The 22,131-nt window shown below is 36.8% G+C and overlaps 1 protein-coding gene across 2 annotated transcripts in view; it reads left to right on the forward strand.

Moving 5' to 3' along the window:
• The window catches only part of USP7 (ubiquitin specific peptidase 7), a 75,688-nt gene extending 55,769 nt beyond the window's left edge, over window positions 1-19,919 (forward strand). For both annotated transcript variants that reach the window (XM_013304674.3, XM_005244117.4), the window contains 18 exons: window positions 835-979; window positions 1,585-1,715; window positions 2,807-2,941; window positions 3,135-3,236; window positions 3,900-4,005; window positions 4,398-4,490; window positions 5,383-5,450; window positions 6,679-6,779; window positions 8,179-8,332; window positions 9,678-9,745; window positions 10,889-10,997; window positions 11,094-11,171; window positions 11,551-11,651; window positions 12,270-12,369; window positions 13,212-13,331; window positions 14,672-14,743; window positions 15,650-15,740; window positions 18,548-19,919. In XM_013304674.3, coding sequence (XP_013160128.1) covers window positions 835-979; window positions 1,585-1,715; window positions 2,807-2,941; window positions 3,135-3,236; window positions 3,900-4,005; window positions 4,398-4,490; window positions 5,383-5,450; window positions 6,679-6,779; window positions 8,179-8,332; window positions 9,678-9,745; window positions 10,889-10,997; window positions 11,094-11,171; window positions 11,551-11,651; window positions 12,270-12,369; window positions 13,212-13,331; window positions 14,672-14,743; window positions 15,650-15,740; window positions 18,548-18,654 — 1,881 coding nt within the window. In that variant the 3' untranslated portion in view covers window positions 18,655-19,919. The remainder of the gene's footprint in view (window positions 1-834; window positions 980-1,584; window positions 1,716-2,806; window positions 2,942-3,134; window positions 3,237-3,899; window positions 4,006-4,397; window positions 4,491-5,382; window positions 5,451-6,678; window positions 6,780-8,178; window positions 8,333-9,677; window positions 9,746-10,888; window positions 10,998-11,093; window positions 11,172-11,550; window positions 11,652-12,269; window positions 12,370-13,211; window positions 13,332-14,671; window positions 14,744-15,649; window positions 15,741-18,547) is intronic.
• Window positions 19,920-22,131: the final 2,212 nt, after the last annotated feature.

The raw sequence follows: 22,131 nt of genomic DNA on the forward strand, positions 1-22,131 counted from the left end.
GTGTTAGGTTTTGTTCTGTAGGGAGGAGCATGCCTTTGGAAGCATTAGTCACTTTAAGAGGAGCAGCTTCATCTTTGCTATTGGCTTTCGGCAAAAGACTTTTTAACTAAGGGAATCCTTTCAGTTGTGTGTATGTATGTGTTGAAGTTTGACTACAATCAGATTTTATTCAGCATTTTTTTTAGGCTGACTTTATGCTGAAACAAATAAGAACATTTCAAATGTTTCTGTAACTCAGAAGTTCAGTATCTTTGCACGCGTCCCACTGTTAGAGGTTTAGGTGACTTGATCAGATCAGACGTTTGTAGGTCAGGTGCCTCTTCCCTGGAGTCGATCAGTTTTGTGTATACATGACTCTCCACAGTAAAAGTAGAAGTCAGATTTTGCTGTGAATGTGTTGCTATTTGGCTTTATTGTTTTAATTAAAAATTTGCTGTAAATTAAATGTACAAATAATGACTAGATATCTTGTGCATCACTGCTTTTTCTTTTATTTTACAACAAATAAAGTAAATTTTCTGACTCAAATGTTAGCTATTGGAACAACAGTCTTAAGAAAGTTCTCTGAATAATTATTGAGTTTTTGAAATGCAGTGTGAAATGTTCAAATATTTCAGTAAAGGTTTGGTATTTTTGGCCTTCCTTATGCTGAGTGCAAGCAGCAGGCAGCAGAAATTATACTGAACTAAATTATTTGTTTTAAACTTGTGCTGCTGAAAGAGCAATTTTAGTTACTTGAAAGAGCTGAAAGACGTACCAGAAATAGGATTAATTTATAATTCAAGAACATGTTTTTATGTGTAAAATTATATTTATATAAAATTTTCTCTCTAGTGGTGTAAATTTGATGACGACGTTGTATCAAGATGTACAAAGGAGGAAGCGATTGAACACAACTATGGAGGTCATGATGACGACTTATCTGTGCGGCACTGTACGAATGCGTACATGTTGGTTTACATCAGGGAATCGAAATTAAGTATGTATACTGTGCGTGCGTTCTGAAGTAGATTACATACAGGGATTTAGGGCTATAGTTTACATCCGACCTTTGGCATTGGCAGTCTTCCTATACAAAGGGGCTTTGTTAGTAGTAGTTGGAATTTATAGATTATGTGTGATCAGCCAGCCTTTCTCTCACTTTTGGAAAGTACGTGCTGGTCTAGCGTTGTCTTAGCACAGTAAAGCAAGACTGTATCTGCAAAGAGCTTCAACCTCGATTGTTTTATAGCATGGAGAAATCGGTGAACTAATTTCAGTGGTGGAAACTAAATCCCATTGATTATGAGTGTGTAGATATATGTATACTAAAAAAATGTTCAGTGGTGGTAAATATTATTTTTTTTAATCTTGAAAGGAATATTTAATTCAGAAGTCTATGATACATATTTCATGGAAGTAGTGCATTTTGGCTTGGGATAGAAAATGCCTCTTTTGCCAGAATGTGATGATATCAAACCGTGTTTTTAATTAAAAGATAAAAAAGGCTGGGTTTGACTTCAAATCAGAGGAAATTAAAGTGTGTATGAAGAAAACCCTGTTTGATGTAAATCTTGAAGTGGCATCACAAAATCTGCTTTGCAGGTGAAGTTTTGCAGCCTGTCACGGACCACGATATCCCTCAACAACTTGTAGAAAGGCTACAAGAAGAGAAAAGGATAGAAGCTCAGAAGAGGAAGGAGAGGCAGGAAGCTCACCTCTATATGCAAGTGCAGGTCAGCATTTGAAACTGATCAAGTTGCAACTACCTTATTAAAAATTCAGAATGTTGAGTCACCCAAGACAAACCTTGATTTAATTTATTATTTTTAAAAAAATTTGTGTTCAGAAGTAGTGTTTGAAGTGAAATTACTATTTTAGTGCTTGGAAGTATCTTTACGCATGCAATGCATCCTAATGAAACAAGCAGTACTGTATGTTGTAGACACTTCTGTTTTCTCTAGAAGTTATATGCTTGCAAGTAAAAATAGTTCAGGTGGAAGGAAAAGGACCAGGTTATTTTAAATGGCTGCCCTGTCACCACACTTTTACCTCCTTCAGGAATTATTTTCTAGAATTAGGATATATCTAGACATAGGCTGCAAGCCTGGACTACTGCCAAACTGAGCTCGTCAAGTAGAAGCAGAAGGAGAGAGTGCTTATATTTGCAATTATCTTTTTGGAAAAGCCAGATGGACTAGATTGTTATGAATTGCCTTAAGGAACCCTGTTTATGGCTCTTTCCAGAGCCCATCTGGCACAAGAAGATGGAACCCATTTTCCACTTTCCTTCACGTTTCCTTGCATCTTCTTTCTGGTGCTCATAAGTAGAGATGTCGGTGAGGTTTAGCTTGTTCTCCATTGCATTTACAGTAGAGCTGTTCTCAGTGGAGAGACGGCAGAGTTGCACCATTTGTCGTTCTGTCACCAAAGAATGCATGGGAGCAGTGGGAGGTACAGGAGACATTTTAGGCCAGCCTCCTTGCATTACACCGGTAAAATAATTATTAGCCTGTTTTCTAAGTGCCAAGATTGTTAGGGGACATGTTACCAAGATTGGGATCTAAGCACAACTGGTTTGTAATTGTGCAGGATTTGTAAGAATTAGTGTGTTTTAATTACTCACACTGATTTGCCTATCAATCACAATTTAAAAATTTCATTATAATCTGTACACTTGCCAATTTTCTTCATGAGAACACGAATAGTGTTAGCAGTGTGCCACTATCCAGAGAGCCAGTATGTCGCATCGTAAAGCATCGTGAGAAGGTATTACATTGTGCAGCTGAGTTAATATGAATAGTAACATTTAAATGTAATTTTTCAGATAGTGGCAGAGGATCAGTTCTGTGGACACCAAGGCAATGATATGTATGATGAAGAAAAAGTGAAGTATACTGTTTTCAAAGTATTAAAAAACTCCACACTTACAGAATTTGTTCAAAATCTCTCTCAAACGATGGTAAGTTTTCTGTAGCTGAGAGTATCTGTATGTGTTTATTTGATGACATATGGTTGCTTCATAGTTTTATTTTCTCCAGGTGTCAGCAACAGTCATAATTTAGACCTTTTAAAATAGAAGATCTGTTTGGGTTTAATAGAAGTATCTAGCCATCCTTTTGTTTGTTTCGTCTCATGAATTTTATTTATTTTAGGGATTTCCCCAGGATCAAATCAGATTATGGCCAATGCAAGCTAGAAGTAATGGAACAAAAAGACCTGCAATGCTAGATAATGAAGCAGATGGCAATAAAACGGTAAATATTAATTGATAGATGACATTATTTCTGTATGTCACCCATAATTTTTAGTTCTTTCTTAAGATTCTATAAGTTTTGGACATCAGATCTTTCAGGGTTTTAGTTTAACCTCTATCTGGTAAAGTTTGATACTTGAGAACTTGAAATTGAGTGGATTGATTTGGATAGGAGGTAGGAGTGTGGTACATGTTTTTTCTTCCATGAAAAAAAGCATGATCATGATTTTTATGTTAGATTTCAAACAGAAATGTCTTTCTGAGTCCTCCAATATTTGGATAGAAACTCTGGATTCAATTGTGTAAAATGCAAAACATTGTGTCTTAAATACCACAGAGAACTGATTGGTTTCACTGTCATGTTACTTCTAAAGTGATTTTCTTGCCATAATAAAGGTAGGTGTATTTTTTGAAATGAAAAATAAATAGGTCTTTTTTAAAATAAAAACTGTAATTTGTGCTTCATTAAAACCTTTTTGATGTTTTTATATCTGTCATTTTTCTCTTAATAAATTTTATTAAATTTCTTGTTAATGCAATTAAAAAAATAATTCTCCCACTCATAGAATGTCATGAAGTTCTTATATCCGATGAAAATGCAGATATCAAGTTATATTATATTCTCCAGAGACTTTTTTTTCTTCTTCCTCATCTTTCTACATAGATGATTGAGCTCAGTGACAATGAAAATCCATGGACAATATTTTTGGAAACAGTAGATCCAGAGATGGCTGCTACTGGAGCAACATTACCCAAGTTCGATAAAGATCGTAAGCATATTTGCTAAAACTTGAGGGAACACAAAATACTTTTACTTTGGATATATCTCAGAAAATATTGTGCAGTCCTTTTTTCAATGATGACATTGATGTACCCATCAAACTCCAGTGCTGAAATTAGGTTTTCTAATGCATTCCCCCCCTCATTTCTCCTCTTCAAGTGTAAGAGGTTTCATGTGTTTTTAGAATCACTGAACAATTTTTTTTTTTATAGAAAGATTTACAAAAATTCAGCATTTAAGAATTTTAAAGGCAGTAATGAAAATAATAAATCAGACACGTCATTGTTACTGTTTAAAGAAAAATGGCTAGGTGACCCCCCCTACCCCCAACATACTCAAATAAACCTTAATTAAAAATAAATCTTGTTTCTTGATTCATAGATGATGTAATGTTGTTTCTGAAGATGTATGATCCGAAGACTCGGAGTTTGAATTATTGTGGACATATCTATACACCTATATCCTGTAAAATACGTGAGTTCTAAAATTAGATTTCATTGTTATAATTAATTTTTTTTTAAAGACAATAGATTGCTTTTTTTTTTGTATTAGTTTTATCAGTGAAATCAAAGGTGTAGGCCACAGGAGGAAATTCTCATTTCTTCCAACACTTGTTAGCTTTCTTCCCCATGTTGTGTCAGTAAAACTCTGCAAGGCTGAGAGTATTGTCTTAATACACTGTTGGCTGTCAGGGTTTTTTTTCTGCTACAGGTTTGCTGTATTCACCAGGTGTTGCTGCACATAAACAGCTGTTTTAGACTTGCTGTAAAGCTTTGTGATTTGATATTGCTCTCCAGTTTGGTTTTTTCCTTCTATTTCAAGTTGTTTTTTGTGGAGTGTGCTTTTGCTATAGCTTTTAAAATAACTTCTCTACACCTTTTCACTATGATAGCCTGAGAGCATCTGCTCGGACTGAATTGGGCGTGAGCTTTGGTTTTCATATGGGTCCATTTAAAGAATTCATCAAATGTCCACTGAGTAAAAATACCTAGATTTCTCATTTTGTTGACTCGTACATGCTTTCTAATTTTGTATTTTAGCTGTGTTTGTGTGTGTGTTTGTTTGTTTGTTTTTTAAAGAGATGAATTTTTTTCTCTGGGGAAGGAACAGTGTTATTTCATCAATCACTTTGATCTTGGATGGCCTGGCACTTACTTTTGTTGGTTTTGTTCAGATGAAGTGGAAGGAAATCTTAAAAGTCTGTCTCTCTGTGTCAATAAGGGAAGCTTAAACCTGAAAGGCTGTCTTTCTTAGGCATTTAAAAACTCTTTATCCAAGATAGAAAAATAGGTTCTCTCCTTCTTGCAGGAGGTCTCACGAGCAGTTAAATTGCAACATGTTTCATGTTCCTTTTCTTTTCCAACAGGTGACTTGCTTCCAGTTATGTGTGAGAGAGCAGGATTTCCACAAGAAACTAACCTTATCCTCTATGAGGTTTGCATTGATAGACTTTTTGTAACATTTTTTTCTTTTATGTGTTACAACTAAAGAAAAAGAAGCTTTATTGGTTAAAAAAAGGTTGCTCATAACAATGGTAACTGATGAATTTTAAATTTATAAATCATAAGCGCTCTGTAACCTGTAGGTCTGAAGTCTGCAGTGCCACAAGAGAGTAGCAGCAGATAGTTTTAAATCATACAGCTAGAAGTGTGAGGCTTTAAATACAAAATATCTCTACATGAAGTCCTACATGGGCAGCTCTACTCTGCTAGATCTGTGCATGTCCTCTGAGCCCACAGCATTAAAGGAACTAATGATGCTGATATTATTGGCCATTGTATTTTCAGTGTCCTTCTTGAACAGCAGAGTTGAGAAAATGTTGCATCTTCTCCTTCCTTCCATAAGTTAGAAGTCAGCAAATAAAATACTTTTTCTGCTAACCTGTTTCTGCCCAAATACAGCAACTGTGAATCTTTATAACTGCTGTGTTTATTGAGTGCTGAAGATGCAGATCTTGCCAAGGCAAAGTCTTTGCTATAGTAAGAGCAAGGAATTGCGTTTTTTATTATGATTTTTGTTAGCAGTCATGCTGCTCTCTCTGGTGCTTGCAGGGGAGCGCGCACACTTGCATCCTAAAGAGCAGAACCACCAGGTACTGTACTCTGCAGGTCAGGGTTGCAGTTTGATTCCAGTTTGTTTAGACAGGTGCTTTTATCCCAAGAGGTCAACCTTCAACTATGAATACGTAACATGCATATAGATATTTTACAATATATGCATCTTGAATAGGGTTTTGGTGTTTCTTTAGTGGGGTTTTTTTTATTAAAAAAGACAAGTAAATTGCTGTACAAAAGTTCTGCACTATTAAAATAAGCGAGTGAATCGGTGTTCTCCAACCTTCCTTGGAAGCTCTATCAGTAGAACATTAATCTCTGAATTTTGAAAAACTTTTATATGCTAACAAGATAATGCTGAATGCTGAAATACTTTTGAAAATGAAGATAACTTGAGTGAGATTTCAATGGTAAAAATGAGCAGCCAGCTTTATCAATAGCAATTAGATGTATCTGGGCCTTAGCTAACAATACATTTAATTTGCCTATCTACCATTTGTTTCAGTTGAAGATAGAAGTTACCTTACCTGATGATTTCTTCACTATCATGACCTTTATTTTTGTCTTTTGTTATTCTGTGATCAACAATTTTTTGTTCTTTATTGCAGGAAGTTAAACCCAATTTAACAGAAAGGATTCAAGACTATGATGTATCTCTTGATAAAGCTCTTGATGAACTCATGGATGGTGACATCATAGTGTTTCAGAAGTATGTATTTTAAAGGGCACAGCTTATCTTTGCAATTAAATCACCTGATTCACTTTGAATGCAGAACTTCCTTTAATTAAGCATTTTAACAAGAGCAAAGTATAATTTTCCAACAGTAGGCATGTTCCTCAGCAGTTCTCATTTGTTTATTCAAAGGGGAAATGAAAAAATTCTGTTAGCGTTTTAATTATCACATGCCACATTATTTAAGGACAAGAAGGTTTCACCCTAGTTGAGAAAACTAATAACCTAAAATAGGTCTTAATATTATCAAAGGGTGTGGTTCAGCAATGCATCTGAGTTCTGCAGCTTTTTACCTGGAGCCACTGTAACTCACTCTGAAGAGCCTACCAACATTTCACATCTTGAGCTCTGTACCATTACCACTGTACAAGGCTCTTGGCGTGGAGCTCCTTTCAGCCTAGAATTAAACTGCCTTCCCTTTTTTTCTCTTTTTTTTTTTTTCCCTTTTACTCATGCTCACAGTATGTTTCTTATTTGGTCTGTGGTGATGAGATGCTCTCGGTTTGCCTGAGCATACGCAACTCATAGGTGTACTGGTGCTTCAACTGGAGTTTTCTCCAAGGCAAAAGGAGAACTCCTGCATCTTGTATCCATTAAAGGGATCTTTCATAAGCTTGTCAGGGCTATAAATCAGCATTTCTATGCTCTCACTCCTGATGGTCACACCCAACTGTGTTGCTCTGTTTCTCTCCATGGGCTGACAGTGGGTGGAAGCCAGCTAGTCTATCTTCAGCACTCTTACCCCAGATTATGTGAGATGAATGTATTTCTCATGTCATGCCTTGGAACTCGCATTCCCTGTTGACCCAGTTGGTGTTATGCACCTTTGGCTGGCTGCTGACTCCTGGGTAAGTGCACAGCTTGTACCCTGGTGCTATTTCTCTGCTGAGAAGTTAGGGGTACCAGGCAGTAGTGACCCAGACCAGCGTCTGTGCCAACTGTTTTGCTTCTGTGGTTCAAGGAGTGCTGTTGTACATCTGGCCTCTCTGCAAAGCAATTGATACAGGAGTATATGGAAAGCTGTGGCAGCGTTAATACAGTCGTGCAGTAATGGGGTGGGAGGGAGGGATGACTACTGCTGGAATGCTGCTGTGAAACAGCTGGATTCAGAATATTGCCAGATTACCGAGTGAGCGAGCGCAGGGGGTGAGCGCATTTGCCCTTGCGCTGCACAGAAATACTCGGGGGTGTGGGTCACTACTGACTCTGTAGTTCTACTGTGTACAAGTGATGGCTCTTTAAAAAGGTTTCTGAACTTTATTTCTGTTTCTCTCAACTGTTGCTGACTTACTGTAGAACATTTTAAAAAGCCCTGACTGCTTGTATGTGTAACAACGTGGTATGTAATGGTATTATCGTTTGTTTGCTTTTGTAGGGATGACCCAGAAAATGATAACAGTGAGCTACCAACAGCTAAAGAATACTTCCGAGACCTCTATCATCGTGTGGATGTCATTTTCTGTGATAAAACCATCCCCAATGACCCAGGCTTTGTTGTTACTTTATCCAATAGGATGAATTACTTTCAGGTATGTGTCCCATTCGTTTCTCTGCTTTTGTTTCCTTGTACTGAAAGTAATTTTTGCACTAGTTCACAAGTGCATTGTACGTACTTTTAGAAAAGAGTAGATATATTCTTGTGCACTTTTTGCATTGTGATAATGACAAATTTAAGGAAGCACTACTGCTTGTGAGAAAAAATTGCTCTGAGAACTCCCAGTCTTATTAATGATGAGTTAATCTGACAATAGGATTCTTTCTTGATATGCCATTCTGCTCTTGTCAGGGAAATTTATATTCTAATCAAATTATGCATTTGCTTTCTAAGTGACATGTAAAACTTACTCAACTTAGCTGTTAAAAGGAAAATACCTTGGGGATCTAGTGATGCCTATTTTCTGCTTGTAGTATCACCAATAATATTTATTTTGTAGACCAAACTGTATTGCTTTATTCACACAATGCTGTTTAATGCTCAGTGGCACAAACAGATCAAACCTGTTATTCATGAAGGGTGACTGGGGGTGTTTAGAAGAGGAAAACTGGACAACGAAAACTAAAGTTGATCTGATCTATTCAGAGCCTGAGTAGATTTGGCTCCCTACAGTTCTCCGGCAGTTGCTGTTGTCAGCATCAAAAAGATCACTTAAACCCAGGCAGTTGTATTTTCTGTCACCAAAGGCAGGAACTTTGAGCACCTGCATACACAGTGGAAGTCAGGCATGATGGCTATCCTGTTCTCATCATCTGCTTTTTGGCAACTCTCTTTCTCTTATTTCATTTTCACTTGAAGCGTAAATTCTTTATAGTTTTTTTGTGGTAAGGGAAAAACTGAGAGAATCTCCATGCTTTTTGTGAGGCAGTGACATGAAATATACTGATGGCAATGATGTGGTGATATTGCCCAGCAAGCTAACTTCCTTAGAGTGAATTAAAGAACAGTAGGAATTTTCAAACAGCAAGTCTTAACTGATTTCCCCGATAATACTATAATTAAAAAAACCAACCAAACAAAATCCAACAAAAAACACACAACAAATACAAACAAAAAAAGCCCAAAAGAGGAGTAGAGCTATTGTGGATTTTGTGGCCTTATAGTGACAGTGATTTATTGTAATAAAACAGTTACCTTCCCCCCCCCCCCCCCCCCTTTTAATTTTTTTTTATCTTTTTCTAGTACATTTTGCTTTGTGTCAACTGTTCAGAAGCTAAATAGACTAGTTTAGTTTGCCTTGGGGAAGTAGGTAGACGTAGTGGGTCTCTCAGAATTACAGTAACATAATGTTCTTGACATGTAGTGAACGACTGTATCATTGTAAAGCGATGTCATAACTGTCTGAAATAATTCAGAACTTACAAAAAAATTATTTGCAGGTTGCAAAGACAGTTGCGCAAAGACTTAATACGGATCCAATGCTATTACAGTTTTTCAAATCACAAGGGTAAGATGAATTTCCTTAATGTTCTGTATCTAAACTATTCTTTAAAATACTTAGCCCAAATACAGATCGGTAGCAGTTACTTTGTAGCTTGTTTTCAGGTTGTTAACTTTTTACCAGTAAAATGTTAGGATTCTGGCATGCACAGCAAGTTGCGTAGACAGTTTTTAAGTATTGCGGTGGCTAGCTCTATAGCCTCAAAGAATTGCACATTTTAGAAGAGTTCCAGAAAGTGTCATTGAAAAAAGATGCATTTCAAAGGACTGTTGTTTAAATTTCTAAAATCATTACTTACTTCAAAGCCTTACTTGTATGGGACAAATTACTGAGCTAGTGCAAGTGCTGTTTCAGTTAATGTAGATTTGTAGAATGGAGGAGAGCAGAAACAAGTGCACATAAAAGCAGGATTTCTGCCAATTTTACATGTTTAAATGCAGGAATTAGTTAACTGATTGCCCCGCATGCCCCCCTCCCCAGGCTGTAAATGAGTTTTCATGAAGATGACGATGATCTAACAAGTTCACAGCTGCTAAAAGGGACATTTCTGGTTAAAATGGTGCTCTCAGGCACAGTTGTGTAAAACTGGGTTTGAGTTTGTATAGAACTATAGCAGAAAACAGCATATTAGTAGTTATATGTATCTGCTGCAGGATTAATGTGCGTGCAAAAATTATATCATCTTTTTGTATTCGTGTAAGCATAGATTGCTCTTTATTAACTTATAGGTATCTCCCGTCATCATCAGTGAGACTGTCATAATGTGAATAGCTCTTTATAGTTTACAGTGCTGTGGTCACTCTGGAATCTGCTGTGTCATATGGCTCCACAAATTAACTTTTCACAATCTATAAAGCATGTGCTGCTGTACTAGTAGTTTCAGAGGAATGTAGGTCTGCCACCCCGCAGTGTTAAAGGTGAGCTTGTAAACAGCCCCTAGAGTCACCACGCACAGGAATGGTATTTCTTTCCCATAGGCTCACCTGTATTTAACATCACTTAAGCACTGAATATGCTGCTGCTTAGGCTGTGCTAGCAGTTTTGTGAAACTGGAAGCCAGGAATAAAAATATTTGTACTTGATAGTTTGATTTATTGAGCAGTGATGGATTGTAAAGAGATACTAGTGTTTTTCTTTTTTCCTGTGTAGTTATAGGGATGGCCCTGGTAATCCTCTTAGACATAATTATGAAGGTACTTTAAGAGATCTTCTGCAGTTCTTCAAGCCTAGGCAGCCTAAAAAACTTTACTATCAACAGGTAGGAGTCTTTTGTTTGTATTGGTGCAAATTAAAAAAAAATATAATTCTGCCCTTTACAAAGTATGCCTAAAGTATTTTTCTTTTCTTCCTTAAGCTCAAAATGAAAATAACTGATTTTGAAAACAGAAGAAGTTTTAAATGCATATGGCTAAATAGCCAGTTTAGGGAAGAGGTGAGTGATTGAGTCTGGCTGTCACACTCCTGCTGCTGTTTCTGTGTCAAAGCTGGCACGGCTGTGACTATGGTTCGTACACTCTGTTGTCCCCGAGTAACCCAAAATTAGAACAAAGCTGTACCTTATGTAAAAAAACCAACCAAATAAGAAGAAAACCCAAAACCCAGGCCACCAAAGTCCCATAAAAAATAAATCTAAAAAAAGTTGTGTCAGTTCTTAACAAAAAAAAAAATTGAAGAAAACATGGTTCTTCACTTTAGTAATTGTTGTCTTTTAAAGATGGGTTTTTGATGAAGAATCCAGTGTATACTGTGCTTTAATATGATAGTTCCCGTTTTCAGGTTTTCTAACGATTTCTCTGTTTCAAATTTTATAGGAAATAACAGTATATCCAGATAAGCATGGGTGTGTGCGGGACCTGTTAGAAGAATGTAAAAAAGTTGTAGAACTCTCTGAGAAAGGTTCAGGGAAATTAAGGTAAAGCTGGAAGATTTGGGTTTCTTTTATGTGATCACATGGATTTTACGCAGAAAAGTATCCATAGAATTTTAAATTCTCTGGAAACTGTAATTAACAAATGCAGTTTGATACTCTTCTAAAGCTAATCTGGAAGCTTTTGATTTTTAAGAGTGTTCTTATTAACTATGACTATGCATTTTGTATAAATATTTATTTTGTATTTCATAGTTACATCCTTGAGATGCATAGGTTTCATCAATTGCATTTGTTACCTCCCAGTTTCATAACTGTTTCCAATGAAAGCATTTCATACTGTTAACTTCTCAAGAGCTAAAAGTGAAGTCATTTAAAGGGATTTTAAAAAATAATCTAAATTAAAAACCTTTGTCTTCTAATTGCATGTACAGGCTTTTTTGCCATAAGCTAGAATTAATTTAACTTTTTGTAACTTTACAACTTAATTTTAACTAAAGACTGACTTCAGAGTTCTACAAACACAGTAGTAGCATCTGTTTACGACCTGACTACAGTAATACCTCTCAAGGTCTGAAAAGGAAATGTTGCATTGATTTTTCTTATTATTATTTTTTTTTGATTCAATGTTTCAAATGCTTTTCCTGTTTGTTTATTTTTAAGGCTGCTAGAAATTGTAAGTTACAAAATAATCGGTGTCCATCAGGAAGATGAGCTGTTAGAGTGTTTGTCACCTGCAACAAGTCGAACGTTTCGAATAGAGGTAAATATTACTGCCTTGAAGAAACTCTAAAACTTGACTTTGAGAGAAGAAACTCTCTCAGGTGTTGAGTCTCTTTGTGTCTTCTGATTTTTCAGTACTGTGATACTTGCAGCAAGCTAGATTACTTGATAATATAAATGTATTTTTAAACATAATACTTCTAAAATTTTTCCTTTGTTCCATCTGCTTCCCTGTAATGATTTCATTCTTTAATTTTTTTATGTATGTTTATTATAACAATACATGAAGGCAAGGGCTTGTCCATAGGACATTTGCTGCCTTAGCAACAATTTCAAGGTTTGTTTGAGGTCTCATGATATAAATGCTTAGAACCCACTTTCTTACTCTAAACTTATGTTTTCTAGAAGACTCTGTTTTCTTTTCTGTTAAATTTGAGCTTCTTGAGCCAAGTTGTAGTCCTTGATAATGTGATTTTTTTTACATATTCCATCATTCAAATCTGTTAACTTGTCTCAAAGATCAGAAATTTAAAAATTAAAACTGTTTCCTGTGTAAACTCTAATGAGGAGACAAGAAGTAGTCTGTGAGATTGCTATCAGCTACTACTACAGCTGATAGATTTCATGCCAAAAAAACCCCAAACAAACATTTGGGAAAGCCAGGAGAGTATTTACTGAGTAGAGGAAGCTGAAATGCTGTCATGCCAGGGATGAGTGACTCCTGTAAAAAGATTCTGTCAAACAGCATGGTTGTTTTAATTGTTTTTAAATAGACTTGTTTGATATCAGTAACAGCATATCAATTATGCTTTTAGTTACTTAATAAGTAACTTTTCGGGGATGTTTTAGCTGATTGCTAAATAATTTTTTGTCTGGATCTAGGAAATTCCTCTGGACCAGGTAGATATAGATAAAGAAAACGAGATGCTAATCACAGTGGCACATTTCCACAAAGAGGTTTTTGGGACATTTGGAATTCCATTCTTGCTGAGGATACACCAGGTACAGTATGTCTCCTTTTTTCTCCCCATGGGATTATATTGATGATGTTTTCGTAAAGTACTGTCAAAGAAATTGATTAGTTTAAAGAGTATACAGAAAAATACTGCTCTTGTATAAAAGGTTCTGCCCCAATATGCATTTTTACAGTTACATCATTTACCATCTTGGTTCTCTTTTGCATATAAAGGTGGTTAGTGTTTCAGTGAGCCTGTGCAGTATCTAGAAAGTAGGCATTCAGCCTCAGCCAAGGAGTTGAAATGCTATCAAAGCAATACTACCCCCTCCCCCCAACCCCCTGCAGAACACCCACCCCACCCCCACCAAAGCTAGAGTCCTACTTTTAATAACACTTTAGCAGTCGCGATGCAAACTTGTTGGCGAAAGTGGCTAGGCCGTGGTTGGTTGGCTTCTTACTGAGACAGGCGATCATGAAAAATGAGTTTGCTTTCTTCAATGTTTTCTAAGGTGACTTCTCATTTCATACCTTCTGTAATTTAATGTGCTTTTTCTTCTAGGGCTGGACTACAAAAGTGAAAGCTAATTTTGAAAGCTTAATTTAAATTCTTAAGTTTTTATGTTATACGGCTCCAGCTGAATGTCACACTGATTCTTTTAATATCAAACTGTATTTCTGGGGGCGGTTAGCACTTAGCTTCTAAACTTTGTCTGGTTCGTGTATGTTAGTCTGTATGAAAATTACCTGCCTGAAACACTTGGAATGAGAAATATGTCCACATCTCTGCATCCCATAAAATTTTACTCTTTATTTCCATATTTTTGATCATCATAGAGTAAAACCTATGTGTTGATTTCTGGTGGAAACCATTTGCACTGCATTTCCCTGTCTGTGACAACCGATGTGTGTTGCTGATCTTTAAGTTGATGGCATCCATCACTTTTGGGGCAGTTTACATAGCATGCAGAAACGTACCACTAAAAGTTAGTGACTGATGGGGAGCGTTACAGGTGTAGAGGTTTTAAAAAGTAATATGCTTAGAAAGGATATGTAATTTTTTTTCCAAATTCCTATTTTGCTGCTAAATTTCTAACTATTATTTCTTAACTTTAACCTGACTTGCACGTATCACTAGCAGTACTTGTTCAGTTTGTGGGACAGTTTGCCTAATGATGAATCAATAGTACTTAAAGTTGCTGAATTTATAGAAAGGTTTATGTTGTTATTCCATATTGTAGCAGATGATGTTGACACTTGTGTAATTTTGTAAATAACAGACATTTAAGGCAGTGTATTTTGATAAAGCTTGAAGCAGGAAATATTAATAGTATCCATCTTTTTCCTAGACTTTTTTTTTGACTAAAAATCTTGTTATAATTATTAGGGTGAACACTTCAGAGAGGTTATGAAGCGGATTCAGACAATGCTGGACATACAAGAAAAAGAATTTGAAAAGGTAATGGCAAGTTGGAAGAGTATTGCTGAGTGTAGGCCCTAAATGAGTTTACTTTAAGATGTCTGAACACCAAAGGTTTGGGATCAGTGTAGATTTTGATCAACAGAACAAATGCTGGACTTAATGCTTTTTCTGAGAATAATTAGGTAGGATGTGTAGGAGTAGTATTTCTGTCCTGCGTCAAGAGATACCCAGCAAAACATTAAGTAACCTAGAAAAGTTTAGATGGCGCAGGACCTCTAGAGGCCACCCACTTCATGTTCCTGCTTGGAACTAGCTTAAAGTTAAGTCAGGTTGCTCAGGGTTTTACCTAGTTGCAATTTGAACTCCCAAGGATGGGAATTCTGCCGTGTTCTGAGCACGGTATTTTGGAGTGTTGCCCCTATCTTTAGTGGCAGTTATTTCCCCTTACATGTAATGAGATTTTTTCATTTTGCAACTTGTTATGATTGCCTCTTGTGCTTCTACTGTGCAGCCCTTTGGGAAGAGTCTCTTTCTGTGTAACACCCTTCAGTTGGTGGAAGACTGGATGCCCCTGTTAACCTTTTCTTTGGGCTAAACAAACCCATTGTCCTTAGCTGCTTGTATGCCATGGGCTCCAGTCCCCTCGCTGTCTTACTGGACTGTTGCTGGACTTGCTGGAGTTTGTTGCCATCTCTGTTTCCCTGGAGGGCCTGAACCTGAACACAGTACTCCAGATGCAGGCTCACAATTTCCTGAGCATTCATTTATCCCATTATCCAGGTTGTTGATGAAGATTTGAAATAGGATTGGCCTTTATCAAACCCTGAAGAATACTACTTACAACCAGCTGCAAGTTTGACTATGAAATTAGACTTGAAGGCTTTATTTTAATGCAGTGTCTTACCAGGGTTTGTTTTGTTTGGGGTTTTTTTCCTTCCCTAGTTTAAATTTGCAATTGTAATGATGGGCCGACACCAGTATCTCAATGAAGATGAGTATGAAGTGAACTTGAAAGATTTTGAGCCCCAACCTGGTGAGTTTAGACAACTTGACTATTCTTTTGAACTGCTGAAGTTGCTCTGACAGTTGCTATAATGTGATCATCCTTAACTCAGGATGCAGGAGTTTGTTCTTTGTACATGAAATACATTGTATGTAGTAACTAAGTGAGTACTTATATACACTTATGTGCACACTTAACAGTGTTAAGTGTGTATCTTAGTCTGAGAATATGTATAGGTATAGAAGTAACTAAAGAATCTGTTTCCTTTAGAGTTAAAAGCTTGTATTTGAGTAACCAAATGGGTCAAATATCAGTATAACATGGTTTACAGAAGAGGGTGATGACATCAGTTGCACCTTGCCTGTATTGTCTGTGTGCTCCCTTGTATGTGTGATTCTCATATTGTTATTGGAGTATGGGTTCATGTTATTCCTAAAAAATATTAAGGTGCGTTCTCATAATTTGCAGTACACTTAAAATAAGAATCTTATCATATTAATTGAAGATACTTCTTGTTTGTTCTTGGTATCTTCAATGAATCTGAAGAATCTAACAAGACTATTACATTTCTGAATAGGATCCTGTTTGGATTTTCTTTTCCTAAGAGGTGATTCACCAAGGTACAAATGCAGCTCTGTTCTGCAATTGTCTGTGGATGGTCTGCCATCTTGGTTTTTACTTCACTGGTACTTAAAGCTCTATTCTTTGAGGAATTTACACAGAGGAGAAACCAGGTTAATCCTTCAGGACTTCCACCACAGTAATTTTTTGAGAGTTCCAGTTGGGAACGGCACCTTTGAATCTGCAGTCAGCGCTCTGTTGAAAGCCTTGAATTCGTTGAGGTTTTTCCCCTTAACTTAGCAGGCTGTTCCTTTTTGTGAGCTGCTCTGTTTGGTAGAAACAAGATTGAGGACAACTTGCTCTCTGCAGTTCTGTTTTTCTGACAATTATGGGCTCTGTTTTTTGTTGGCAGGTTGTGCTAGGGCCAGACTTTCTCTGATTTTTATTTTTTTTTTTTTTCCAAGCTGTGTTTTGGATTTGTGTAGCAGTTGTAAAGAAATCCTGTAACTGTCCATTTATTTCAAAACTCACAGAGGGTTAGACCTAGCAAAAAGTCCTGTCGTTGTGGTATGTTGCACAGACAGGTTTATGGCCCATGGCTGTGAATATGAGGGGACTTGCCAAAACTTTGGATGCCTGCATCTGCACAAGTCACCCATGAGTAGTGTGTCACTGGTGGGACCTCTTTCTGCACTAGTTGTGAGGGGTCTCTGGATAATGAACTCGGAGGCAGACGTTTCTCCATGGACAGATAAACTCTCTCTTGTGTGCTTAGAGCAGGCAGAGTCTGTGAGTCATCTTTCTGGGGGTGGGAAGGGGAAGGCAGGAGTCTGAAACAAACTGTCGGACTTTCTGAGCAAAGCAAATTGCCAAAACAGCGTGAAAGACTAACCAGGTAACTAGGTCAAAAATACAGAACATAGCAAACTTGGAAAAGGGGGAACTTGAACTGTTTGTAGGAGTTGTAGGAATGTGAGATTAAAGGGTTTTCATTTGAGACTTCACGGGAAGTTGCTCCCATGATATAATCCACTTTGATAGAATTCATTCCACCCCCTGAAATTCTCCTATGGGGTGTTAATATGATGCTCTAATGCCTTCTTATTTAAGTAGTATGTCAAGATATGGGGCTCACACGTTTCTACAAATACCACATTTTAAAACATGCTGGACTGATTGAACTAAAGCTTTGGGATGCTCTAACTTGATTGACATAGCTGGTGTCAATAGTTTCCCTCTGCTTTTACAGAGGTGTACTCTAGCAATGATTGTGCTGGCACTAACAGTGTAGGACTTCACTTCCTTCTTTAAAAGACATTCAAATGATCTCAGTGAGATTGGCAGTTCTCCTTTATGTTTGACATTGACCATTATGTCAAACAAAAAGACAAATAAATTTGATTGAAGAAAATATAGCCAAAAATGCAGATGCAGGCAACCAAAAAGGTCAAGTGTTTTATGCTTTAGTGGTTGCATGGTTGATGGCTTTGAATGGAGGAGTGTGCTTTTCTTGCTGGGGGGGTATTTTGTTTCTGCCTTTATCATTTCACTTCAAAGAACATTTGATGCTCTGCATTGAGGACATCTTAAAAGAGAATTTCTCGCATTTGCAAGAAGTACGCAGACTGTTTTTTCATGAAAACTAGTGGTAGATAAAACCATATTGGATTGAACAAATGAAAACAATCTGTATGTTTTGTTTACAATCTAAATACGAGTAATTTTTTTCTTTTCCTCAGAAAATAAAGAGGTCAGTTACATGATTTCTTAATAAAATGATTATTTGCATTTTACATGAATTTAACAAATATTCCCACTTGAACCAGGTGATAAGAATAAGTTAATACAGCAGAGATAACTTATAATATGGCAAGTACTATAGGTTGTCATATTTAGATGATGGATGCCTCCCTGTTTCAAACAGGCTCAGTGCTTTGGTGAACACTGGTACTTTGATGTGCCTGTGGCCGTGAATTATAACAGGAGTTTTCTTGCTTTAGCACACAGTGCTGTAAACCTCCTGTAAGTGACTGAAGAGGAGAAAAGCCAGCTACCTGATCCAGAAACAGCTGTAGAATGTATTACTGGAAGGAAAGCAAAGCAGCAGTCAGGAAAGCCGCCCTGTTGGCTGTGGCCTCTAGGACTGTTGTGGAGTCCTCTTCCGTCCCTTGCGATTCCTAACAAACTGTGAACAGGGCACACAGGAGTGCGTGTAAAGGAAACTTTCCAATATAGTCTTAAAACTTCATTGTGTTTTTCTCTCTTTTCTTTTCCAGGCAACATGTCTCATCCAAGGCCATGGCTAGGGCTTGACCATTTCAATAAAGCCCCAAAGAGAAGTCGCTACACTTACCTTGAAAAAGCTATTAAAATCCATAACTGACTTAATTAACCAGATTGTCAAGGCAAGGGACAAAAATAAGTGTGTGTGTGCACCTTTTTAACAACTGTAGAACTTTGGTACACGTGCACTATATCTGAAGTCTTCAGCAAGAGGATTTGCTGCTGATGTTAATTTTATTTTGTTGAGGCTGTTCAGTTTGGCTTCTCTGTATCTATTGACTGCCCTTTTTGAGCAAAATGAAGGTGTTTTTATAAAGCTTGGATGCCAATGAGAGTTATTTTATGGTAAACGTAATGCAAGGCAATTGTCAGCATAATGAGGGAAGAGTTTAGTAGAACAGTTGACATTGGCAAAATATTTGTCTGTAGTACGTTTATAGATGGCATAAGCTGGCTGGCTGCCCTTCCTGGTATGGTGTTCACCATCACTGCAGCTAGTAAGTCTTATGTTTAGACTCACATCAGATTTATTTCCTTCAGTTATACTTTAAATGACATTTTTGTGCATTTGTAAATGCAAAAAACTCACATCATCAATAAATAGAAATCTCTACTTCATTGTGTACATTGTTGGCACTTATTCGGGATTTTTGTCTCCTCCAGCTGCATAGGAACTTTTTTAATAAACTAGTTTTCATTTAATTTAGTCACTATTTTGCATCCCGTTTTGCCAAGTGGATGCCCCGAGTCCTAAAAAGAGATATTTGGGTCTTTTTATTAAATTTTCAACCATTGATAAATACCGTTGCAATTTATTATGCCATCTTCTGGCAAATAGAATGACACTCAAAAGTTGGCAAAAGCAAGTGAAAAGATTATAAATACCATTAATTTAGTTAACATGTGAAGAGATGGGGAAAACACAAGAAATAGCCTTTTAGCACAGAGGGCATGCTCACTAGTGTTTAGTAAGCTGTTGACTTTGTATAAAAAGGAGGAAAAAAAAAAGAAAAAAAAGAAAAAAAGAAAAAATTAAATTGTATATTTAATGAACATGTACAATTTAACACTTGGAGGTTAATTTTATTGGGTGAGTCTGCAAGTGAATTTCACTGATGTTGATATTCATTGTGTGTAGTTTTATTTCAGTCCCCAGACTGCTTCCTTTTATTTTGGAGCTAATGCCAGCTGCGTGTCTAGTTTTGAGTGCAGTAAAGATAGAATCAGCAATTCACACTTAATTTTACATTCTTTTCCAGTATTTTATTTTGTCTCTGTAGCCGCAGTGTACAACAACTCTTCCTGTATATTGCCTTTTTTTGCTGGAAAATGTTGTATGTTGAATAAAATTTTCTATAAAATTTTTTTCGGTGAGTGATGACATGGACATTGAAGAAGATTTCTCCTCCCCTTGGAAACAGAGTTTTGGGAAATGTTTTCATCTGTGAGGTTTTGCTAAAGGTATGGGGCTTTTTTCTGAAGTGTTGACAATTGTATAACCCTTATATTGGTTGTTTTGGGGAAGATTTTTAGGTTTTTTCTGTTTCAGTTGTTTTGGGTTTTAGAAGGGTTTTGTGGTTTTTGGTTTTTACCTCCTAACTAGTCATATTTGAGCTTAACAAATAAAAGGTTTTCCAGGAAGGAGCCATGTACAAATAGGACAAATGGAAAAATTATTTTACTAGTTTGTTTGTAAAACTTGTAGTAGAGTCTTCGTGGTAGACTTGACTCTGCCTGGCTGTACAAAATCTTGTGGTCCAGATTCTCAAGTCTAATATTATAAATGGTGTAAAGTGAAATCTGGAGTCTCTAAAGGTAAGCTCTCTTAATAGAGTGATAGATTCCCACCCTAATGTGTTTTTTGTATTCGTAACCAAAACAGAAAGTGCTTAGAAGCTTCCCTTTCTCAGACCTATCAATAAACATTTAGTAGGGTTGTGTACATGTGATGGCCTTTATATTTTTTTTGAGATGGATTCTGGTGATTAGTGAAAACACCAGCAAGTATTTTTAAGTTTTATTTCTTTCTTTTAGCTTTAAAATTAATTAATTGCTCAAGTTTTAGGTATGTTTGGATTTATTTTTAATTTATATCTTGCAGTGCTTTTAACTGTCTCATTTCCTGTCAAGGCAAACTAGTTGTTTACTGCTTTATGGGCTTTTCTTTTTGGTTTGGGGGGGGGGGGGTGTTGTGGTTTTTTGTTTGTTTCTTTTTCTGTCTGTGTTTTTTTTTTTTAGTAGGGTGGGGTGGAGGTTGTTTGGTTTTATGTTTTTTGGTTGTTTTGGTTGGTTTTTTTTTTTTTTTTTCATCTAGTGGATAGGTTACAGATAGAGGGAAGTGTTTAAATGGCATGCCTTAAGTGGATAAAGTTTTCCTTTTATTTGTATTTGCATCAAATGGATGAGAATTACCCCACCATCCAAGTGGTGTAGTTACCAGTACTTGGATTGTCTCTACAGGATTTCGGTAAATGTCAGGATTTGTATTCAAAATATTTCTGTAAAATCAGAGACTCTGGTCAGCAGTAGTAAGCCCTAATTATATTCTGTGAATTTAATGTTATGGTAGGCTGATATAAACTTGAGCTTGTATCTGAATGTCACTAAGTTTTCACATTAATTTATGGGATGTTGGCAGCTTTTAGGGAATATCTTAAGAAATCACACTACTTCCTTATTTCGGAAGAAAATATCATTTAACAAAGTAAATTTTCTGTGTCTTTTGATTTTTAGATGACTAGTTTTTAAGTGCTTCAGTATTTGTGCTATTCCCACACTAGTACTGAAAAGATGATATGTTGAGGCATTCTGTGTGCAGTTTTTAATAACTTTTTAGTTTTGAAGATTTTTAGGAATTTTATTTTTGGGGGGAGCACAAGTAACCTATTATTCAAATATGGAAACACACACCTATGAAAAGAAGAGGGAGACAGGAGGTTTTCTCAGGTTGCAGTATGTTTGTTTAGTTCATTCTGAGAAATTTACAAGAATACAGTCCTCAAAATTACCATGCTTTCCATTCCTTATTCAGATTTTGGAATTATCTGGATTATAGACGGTGAATGCATTAAATTAAGTTAATGATAATATAAGTGTTAAGCAATAAGGATGTAATTTCATGGTACACAGCATCAGAGCAACATGATGTTAATATGTTAATGGCCCATCTGAATTCTCCCTATGAAAATAGCAAGCGTTGTTCCTGTAGATTTACGTAGTGCCTTTTATCCTAAAGGAGTCCAAAGTATTCTGTGAAATCTAAGCAAATCACACCAGTGACATAGTTGCTGACTAGAGTGACAGCCAACAAAACCACCCTGTATACGAGAAGGCTTGCTTAGCAACACCAGGACAAATCTGTACTGCCGCATGACACGTCAGAGGGATCGGGCCGATGGCGTACCACGGGACGTGCAGAGCGTGCAGTGCCTCCCACGTACTGGATCTACCTCAGATGCTGCCCCTCGAGCTGGCACGCCAGCATCCCGCCCTGGCATCCCACTGGAGCTTGGACCAGGCCTGTCCTGTGGGCTCTGTGCTGGCTGCGGGTCTCGGGTGCCCAGATCGAAGCTACGCC

Source organism: Falco peregrinus, chromosome 5 (assembly GCF_023634155.1).
Source record: "Falco peregrinus isolate bFalPer1 chromosome 5, bFalPer1.pri, whole genome shotgun sequence".
In the NCBI taxonomy this organism is placed as follows: Eukaryota; Metazoa; Chordata; class Aves; order Falconiformes; family Falconidae; genus Falco; species Falco peregrinus.